Genomic DNA, 8142 nt, shown 5'->3' on the forward strand with positions numbered 1-8142 from the left:
TCCTGGTGCAGCTGCTGCGCCTGGCTTTCACATCTCTGCTGTCGTGTTTGCTGGGGATTTTGTTCTCATTTTTACTTCATCTCTGCCCTTTTCTGCTCATTGCTTGCTGCTGTTGAGAGGCGGGAATGCTGCAGGTAGCACCTCTCGTGCTCTGGCCTGAGTCTGCGTTGAGCTGGGAACGTGGCTCCATGTGAGCCTTCTGGTTGCTGAATTGAAAAAAGAAAAAAACATGTAATGAACTCCCTGTGGCTGACTTTATCCTGATTAACGTTTAGTAGGGCAGGGCATAGGCCTGACCCACGCGGTCTCCTGGGCGACTAGCCCCTGCCTGGAGAGTGAGCTTGCGCTCTCCATTGACAAGCCCCGGGGGAGGGGGAGAGAAAGGGTGTAACCCCCAAGGGGAGGGAGTACCCGGCAGTCCCCTTCCATGATGGTGGGGGTGGATTTAATTAGAAGGGGAGCAGTGGCCCAAGACGACAAGGTGAGGGTGGCAGACACCAGGGGAGAAGCAGGAGGGGATCTCCCGCACTGGAATAGGGGGAACTTCTCAGTGGATTCCGTCAGCTGCTCCCTGCCCTGTGGGTTCTTCGGGGACCCCAGGACTAGGACTGCGGGGAAGTCTGTCCCTTGCAGCTTGCACATACAGAGCCCCTGGGATGGCTGTGGTGGGAAGTAGCCGCAAGACCCATCTCACCTTAACTGCTACACGCTGAGGGGGCTGATGAGGCTTGTCCCTGCTTTCAGCTAGTGGAGACAACTGGCTGAGAAGGGTCTGTCAGCTGGTTACATGGCTGCCGTCGGCGCATTTCCACTGAGCTTGTCTCCACCCTGTGCTACTCTGCAGGCACAGGGCCGGTGCACCTTCAGCCTAGGCCATGACGTCCTCACACAGGGACAGCGCCATGTCAGCGCAATGAATGCAAAACAGACTTGAACCTGTGCAAACTGCAGCACTAAGCTGGGGGCGAGCAGGGGTGAGGGCCCTGAGCCCTTCTCTGAGTTCCCAGCTCTGCTGCAGCCTCCTTGGCCCAGTTCCTCATCTGTCAAAGGGAGAGGGCACGTCCCAGCTCTTAGCAGGTGCCTTTCGGGGGCAGATCTCAAAGCACATTACGCAGCAGGTTGGTAATGTTCAGCTTCCGCCTCTGGAAATGAGGGCAGAGCAGGGATGTGCTGTGCCCAAGGTCGGGCAGCGAGCCCTGCCGCCAAAACCCAGCTCTGCTGCATGCCACGCTAGCGTGTGATCCGCTGGGGCTCCTGGCCCAGGCGCCCGATCGATCAGGCGCTCAGCTCCTGGGGTGCTGGTGAGACCCACGTGCCTTCTGGGTGTGGGGTTCTGTCTCGGCTAGTGGCCCTGAGACCACTTAGAGAGAGAGAGAGAGAGAACGAGTCTGCTCTACAGCCTTAGCTAGCAGCCCGTTGGGTTTTAGCTCATGCAGTGGTTCTTAACCTGGGGTGCACTCACCCCCTGAGGGGGCGAGATGCCCTTTCTGGGGGTGTGAGACAGGCCAGATTTTTTTAGAAGGTAAATCATCGAAAACACAAATTAAGCACAGGCACGTAAGTACAAATACTTTGTTTCATCAAACCTGTGTGTGTATTAACACGGGACCTTTTTTAACAATTACTGTACCATACAAACAAAAAATACAGGTTTAAAGAACTGACCTATTTCAGTGATTTTTGATGAGGGGGGTGAGAACACAGCTGGTGAACCAAAGGGGTGCAGGCTGCAGTAAAGGTCAAGGACCACTGCTGTAGAGGTTCATGCACGAAGCTCCAGAGGTCCCAGGTCCGATCCCGCCCGAAGAGGAGCGGGGTCTGTCGGGGTTACGCTGGGCAGAGGGACCCAGGGAGGCTTGGTCTGATTCCACTGAAACGGGAACAAGGCAAGTCCCTTTGGCCCCATCGGTGGTGCCCCCGCAGCAGGGGGCAGTGCGGGGGGGGCAGAACGAGATTCTCGGCTGTGCTGTGGCTGCTGCCCCCACAGCACGGCGGGCACCAGCCCGAGATCCTGCATCCGCCTCCCAGGGCCTCGGCTGGGCTAGGGCACAGCTGTGCCGAAGGGCCGGGGTTCAGCATGGCCCCAGCCCCCCTGCGCCCCTCTGGGTCCCAGCCCCTCACCCCCCAGCAGGGCCCTGCCCCCCACCACCTCCTTCCTGGTCCCAGCCGCTCACCCCCCAGCAGGGCCCTGCCCCCCACCACCTCCCCCCTGGTCCCAGCCACTCACCCCTCAGCAGGGCCCTGCCCCCCACCGCCTCCCTCCTGGTCCCAGCCCCTCACCCCCCAGCAGGGCCTTGCCCCCCACCGCCTCCCTCCTGGTCCCAGGCCCTCACCCCCCAGCAGGGCCTTGCCCCCCACCGCCTCCCTCCTGGTCCCAGCCCCTCACCCCCCAGCAGGGCCCTGCCCCCCACCGCCTCCCTCCTGGTCCCAGCCCCTCACCCCCCAGCAGGGCCTTGCCCCCCACCGCCTCCCTCCTGGTCCCAGCCCCTCACCCCCCAGCAGGGCCCTGCCCCCCACCGCCTCCCTCCTGGTCCCAGCCCCTCACCCCCCAGCAGGGCCTTGCCCCCCACCGCCTCCCTCCTGGTCCCAGCCCCTCCCCCCGGGCTCAGCAGCCGCCCCGTGACCTCTGACTCCGGCCTGGATCACGTGACGTGTGTCATGGCGGCCCCCGTGGCCGGCGGTGGCGGGTCGGTGACTCGGCTGATGCTGGGGGCGGCCGGGGGGCTCCGGCTCCGCCTGGGGCGGGGCTTCCGCACGGCAGGTGGGGCGGGGCGGGGCGGGGCCGGGCCGGGCCGGGGGGCCGGGGGGGGCGAGCCCTGGGGGGGGCTGGAAACCGGGGGGGGCGAGCCCCGGGGGGGGGGCTGGGAACCGGGAGGCCAGGCCGCGGGGGGGTGGCTGGGAACCGGGAGGCTGCCCCGCTCCCCCCTGTCTCCATGGGGTGGGGGCGTTGGGGGCCCAGGCAGTAGAGGGGGGGCCGGCCCCCCCGAGCGGGACCACCCCCCGTTGGTGGTTCCCAGCCGCGGGCGGGCGGAGGCCTGGGGGGAAGCTGGCTCAGCCTCTGGCCGGCCCCGCCTTGGGCCTCCCTGCTGAAGCTGCCATGGGGCGGGGGGGAGGGGCTTGGGCCCCTGTGAACTGGGCTGAGACCCCCCCAGACTCCTGTCACCTGGGGAGCCACCAAAGGGACCCAAATTCTCATCGTCACCCTGGTGGGCCGTGATCGCAACCCGGCCTGACCCTCCTCCGTGCCAGTCGCACAGGGCTGGCGCCAATGGGCCTGCACGGGTGCCGATCCCGGCTGGGGACAAGGCTGCGGTTTCCAGCCGGACTTGTTGGCGGGAGCCTGCGTGAAATGCGTTGGGTGCCTACAGGACGCACCCCCCTCCCCGCTGCCGGTCACTGTGAATCGGGCTTCTAATGCCCTTAGGTCTCAGTCCAGTTGGGATTAATGGTCCCGCCGTATATATGGGCTTGAGACTGACGCTCATTCCGTCCATTGCCTATTTGAACTGGGCCCCGTGTGCTTTCAAGCTCCTGCCCTGCTCAGGTGGGGCTGAAGGCCCCGGGGGGGTGTGATGCGACCTGGGCTGCAATGTGTTTTCCCCAGGGGTGTTCCAGGCGGAAGACGAGAGCTGCACAGCGGAGCCCACGGGCGACGTGTGAGTACCAGGAGCCGCGGATGGGACTAAGCTCAGGCCCTCTTCACAGCCATTGTGTTGGAGGATTTACACTGCTTCCTCAGCCAGGATGGTCTCTGTTTTCAGAGGCTGCCAGACATGGTCCAGAAGGATGTGGGACAGTAGTGGGCTGAGCACAACACTGGGGTGCAGGATGCCTGGGTTCTAATCACCAACTCCCTGTGTGACCTCTGGCAACTCACTTCCCCTCTTTGTCCCTGGTCAGTAAAACGAGGATCATATCTGCCTCCCTCACCAGGTGGATGTGAACACTGATGTATCCAAATGATATTTCCAGATCCTGCCCCTGACCCTCTGTAGGGGTGCTCAGAGAATGGGGTCCTGGGGGACTCTATAGCCCCACAAGAATGGCAGCATGGCCATGTGGGTGCAGTGCTGGACTGGGATTCGGGAGGCCAGGGTTCCGTTCCCAGCTCTGCTGCTGACCTTGGGCGAGTCTCTGGCTTGCTCTGTGCCTCAGTTTCCCCACCTGTCACATGACTAGGATGACCCTGACCTTGCTCTGTAATGCACTGTGCAATCTGTGGCTGGGAGGTGCGTGGCTAATGCCTGTCAATCGCCCTGGCGGAAGGGAGAAGCACCAGGATTGCCTTGTGGTGCCATTCCAGCTGGCTCACAGGCTTCCCTGACATTTGCTGTGTGTGCCCCGAGAACTGATCCCCACCCACCCGTCAGCAGCCCTGGCTCCAGTCACTCTGTATAATCCTGCTAGCCCCCATCTTCCAGTGGCTGCAGGTTCCAGGAGGTCGCTGGATCTCATTGTGTTTCCCCAACACCCCCCCTTCCCTCCTCTAGAGTGAACGTGGTTTTCATTGACCGTTCCGGGCGCCGGATCCCCGTGCAGGGGCATGTGGGGGAGGATGTGCTGCGCCTGGCCCAGAGGCACAACATCGAACTGGAAGGTCTGTGCCGCTCTGCCCTCCCCTCCCCCATGCTGGGTGGCAGATAATAGGGGACGCAGACAGCTCTGTGGGTCCGCTATGGCCACGGGAGCACTGGAATCTCTTCATTGCTGCTCCCTGCGTTTCAGGGGATTTGCCAAGTCCCCAGAGGGTGGCATGGTGCAGGGAGGTGGGAAGGGGCAGGGCGGGGTCAAGGCTGTAGCTTCTATCTCACCTCCCCCCAGGGCTCTTCCAGCTCATGGTCCCTGCACATCCCTCCCTGTAGCCGGACTCCTCTTCCCCATAGGAGCCGGCAGGAGCTGAGGCCGAGGACAAGAGGGAGGCCCAAGAATCCAGAGTGGGTCCGTTTGGAGCAGGGGCACTGAGGTGGCAGGCAGGCTGGCTGCTGGAGGGTGTCCCAGAGCCGGGCCCGGGGACAGGAGGGGGGAGCTGCCAGCGGGAGGGGTCAGAGGTGAGGGACTCAAGTAGGATCCTGTTTGTTCCATGGGGAAGTCTGCCCTCACTGTGCAGACACACAGCTGGGCTCCCCCTACTCCCTGGGGGCAGCTCAGGCCCACCCCCCGCTTTCCACTGCAGGGGCCTTGTCTTCACCCTGACCTTCCACTCTTGTGTTCCCAGGCGCCTGCGAAGCCTCCCTGGCTTGCTCCACCTGCCACGTCTACGTGAGCCAGGAGTTGGTGGACAAGCTGCCTGTCCCTGACGAAAGGTAACAGCCTCTGGGTGCCTGGGCCCTGCTGCCCCCCCCCCGCCCCCACCAGGAGGGCAGGGCTCTGCAAGAGCCAAACACTGTATTCCTCCCCCAGTAGTGCCGAGTGAGCGAGAGCGGCCCCCCTGTGTGCTGGCTGCAGCAGTGGCGTCCCTGCCCCTCATAGTCTGAACAGACCAATGAAGAACTATCTCCATTTTACAAGTGAGGGAAACTGAGGCCCAGAGCCAGTCAGTGCCTCCCCCCCGGGTCACCGCGGGGATTGCCGAAGCTGTGACTCGAACCCAGGGCTCCTGGGGCCCAATGTTTTAGCCCCAAGCCTGTTCTTTCCCTTTGCAATCCTGCAGGGCGGCTGCCCTCCCCCACAGCAGCAGCTGCTGCATTTCAGGGAAACAGTCCCTTGCAGTCAGCCTGGAGAATGCTGCCAGCCAGCGAACGCCCCCCTGCCCTGCAGGCTCACCCTTGACTCTTCGGCTTTCCTAGGGAGGAAGACATGCTGGACCTGGCCCCACAGCTGCAGGAGAACTCCCGGCTCGGCTGTCAGATCATCCTCACCAAAGAGCTGGAGGGGGTGGAGTTCACCCTGCCCAAAATCACCAGGAACTTCTACGTGGATGGCCATGTTCCCAAGCCCCACTGAAGGCTGGAGGAGTCTCTGGGCTGCCCGTGGCTCTGGGGCTGGGCCTTATAGAGCCCAAAGCAAGGGGGGCTGGTTGGAGGAGGCTCCCCCTGGGGGCCTGCAGCACTGCTGGTGACATGGAGAGGTGCGGGGAGGGGTTAGTTTTATAGGCCCAGGATGAAGCGCTGAGCTTCCTACAGGCCGAGGTGGGGAGGGGATGTCAGCAGCAAAGATGCTAGAATAGCCCCCTCCCATCCATCCCAGCTCTGCCACCCCCCCACAGCACCTGTGCTCACAGCCCCAGAGGCGACGTGGGGCTATACAACAGCCCTATCTTTTCTGTTCAGGGAATCTGCATTTTTTGGTGTTGGTTACCAAACCCTGCAGCTCATCCCAAGGAGCAGGAGGAGGGCAGGTTTTGGGGGGCCAGCAGGGGGTGCTCTGCATTCTTCCTGTCTGGAGGTCACCGTTTCTCATGGCGTGCTTTAATATGCATTAGGGGCCTTGGTGCTTTCTCTGTGCCGTTTGACATGGGACGGCAGGGACCAAAGCAGCACGTTCTCTGGGCTGGTCACTGTGGATCACCCGGTGTCACACTGTAACCTCGGGATCAGGGCCAACGCCCCTCCCGCAGCCACATTTTATTATTAAAGCTCACATTTGTATGACGCGCTGCCTGCTCTCTTCCCCGGCCCGCAGGCCTGGGACTGGCCACAGGGGCGCAGCAGGGAGCAGAGAGCCCCGCGCTTTCCAGCAGGAGCCAAGCACTAGCTACAGCTGGGCTGAGGGTCAGTGGCACGAGATTTACCCCTTGTTGGTGCCAGCACTGCAGACTGAGGCTTCAGCGCTTCACAGGCAGCTGCAGAACCCAGACCCTTCTGCAGCCCCCCATGGAGCACAGGGCGGTGGGCAAACATCAGCCAGGGAAGACGAGGGGGCTGCCAGATTGCGCACACACGGCTAGCAGGCGTCTTAGTGGGACACGCAGGCGCTGGCTGGGCTGGTGCTGGGGGGAGCCCCAGGACAGCTGGCTGCTGCTGCGCTCCTCCCCTGGAATCGGTGCTTAAGGGGAGCTGAGCTGCCAGACGCCCCAGATCCCCTTGAAAGCCAGGAACCAGCTTTGCAAGCCAAACGCCCATCCAGGTGCTGACTATTTTAGCTTCCTGCAAAGAGAGGATACTGCATCTGCCCCCAGCCGCACCCCCCCTCTCTGCTAAACTGTTGCAGTCTGGTTGACAAACAGCTGTTGTGTCCCGCCCCAGAGGTGGCTCCATTGTAGTGGTGGGGGCAGTGCCCCTGCCCTTTGGAACGGCCTCCACCCTCCCATGAGATGTGCACAAGTGGTAGAGTTGGTTTCTGCTGCACCATCTCGCCACCCAGCCCCCACTGCGGGGAAGAGCTGGGAAGCTGGTTGGTCTAGAGGGCTGTGAACAGCCACAGCAGCTTAGCAAGTCACTGGGGGGTCTGACCTGAAGCCTTTTAGCTTTGGTGGCATTTGCAGGGTCACTTTGTCTCCTGCCTGAGGCAGTGGGAATGTTCGAGCCCCCGGGTAGGGCAGTGAGCACCCTGCATGGATTGGCACTGGTAGGACAGCTGAGGGCAGGTGGTCTGAGACCCGGCAGACTCAGTCCATGGACAGTCTGGATTCCTGAGCCCAAGGTCATTCACCCCACAGGAACCAAGCTGAGTCCCCAGGAGCTGCTCGGCCTCCTAGGGCTCCCCCGCATGGGGTGGGATGCCAGAGCCAGCCCTGTGGGATTCATCTTGCCCAGCTCTGCCAAGCCAGGCACCCAGAGCCTGCAGGAGACCTGAAACCCACGCACCTGCCCGTGGGGACAGGAATTCAGATCAGCCCCACGCACTGCCCCAGGGCAGCTCTTCCCCCAGGCTTGTTCATTGCGCGTATTATGGTAGGTCTGATGGGCCCCATCGTGCTGGGTACAGCACAGACCCAGTCCCAGAGAGCTCCCCCCGAGCCAGGACAGAGGGAATGGGGACCCAGACACACCAGGACTTGCCAGAGCCACCCAGGGCAGCCATGGCACAGCCAGGGATTGAACCAAGCCCCAGCTCCCTTGCTGTGGCCTCTGGCCCATCCAGCCGCTCTGCCACGCGCAGCACCAAGTGCCCGAGGGGCTCCCAGGCCCAGCAGGGCCCAGCTGTATGCACAGGCCCCCAGGCCAGAAGGGACCCTTGGGAGCACCTAGTTGGACCCCCTGC

General features: G+C 62.8%; 1 protein-coding gene and 1 long non-coding RNA gene across 3 annotated transcripts; one reads left to right on the forward strand and one right to left on the reverse strand.

Annotated features, from left to right (window-relative positions):
* Positions 1–41: 41 nt before the first annotated feature.
* LOC141975406 (uncharacterized) lies at positions 42–2749 on the reverse strand. 2 transcript variants are annotated; one of them, XR_012635912.1, is made up of 3 exons: positions 2625–2749; positions 1666–1870; positions 42–206 (listed from the first exon to the last, which is right to left on the reverse strand). It is a non-coding gene; the product is annotated as an uncharacterized LOC141975406 (long non-coding RNA). The 2 variants fall into 2 exon arrangements; XR_012635911.1 differs by lacking the exon at positions 2625–2749 and having other exon boundaries at positions 1666–2095.
* FDX2 (ferredoxin 2) lies at positions 2635–7007 on the forward strand. The gene is made up of 5 exons (XM_074935752.1): positions 2635–2761; positions 3605–3656; positions 4491–4597; positions 5216–5303; positions 5787–7007. Exons 1-5 carry the CDS (start codon positions 2659–2661, stop codon positions 5941–5943), a joined length of 507 nt encoding a protein of 168 aa, XP_074791853.1. The 5' UTR covers positions 2635–2658; the 3' UTR covers positions 5944–7007.
* The last annotated feature ends 1135 nt before the right edge of the window (positions 7008–8142 follow it).

This window comes from Natator depressus, chromosome 20 (assembly GCF_965152275.1).
Source record: "Natator depressus isolate rNatDep1 chromosome 20, rNatDep2.hap1, whole genome shotgun sequence".
In the NCBI taxonomy this organism is placed as follows: Eukaryota; Metazoa; Chordata; order Testudines; family Cheloniidae; genus Natator; species Natator depressus.

Excerpts from the sequence above, each read along its gene's own strand:
- FDX2 (XM_074935752.1), top strand. The coding sequence starts at position 2,659 with ATGGCGGCCCCCGTGGCCGGCGGTGGCGGGTCGGTGACTCGGCTGATG. Across the intron at positions 2,762-3,604 it reads GCGGGGCTTCCGCACGGCAG|GGGTGTTCCAGGCGGAAGAC; the intron begins GTGGGGCGGGGC and ends TGTTTTCCCCAG. Across the intron at positions 4,598-5,215 it reads GCACAACATCGAACTGGAAG|GCGCCTGCGAAGCCTCCCTG; the intron begins GTCTGTGCCGCT and ends TTGTGTTCCCAG.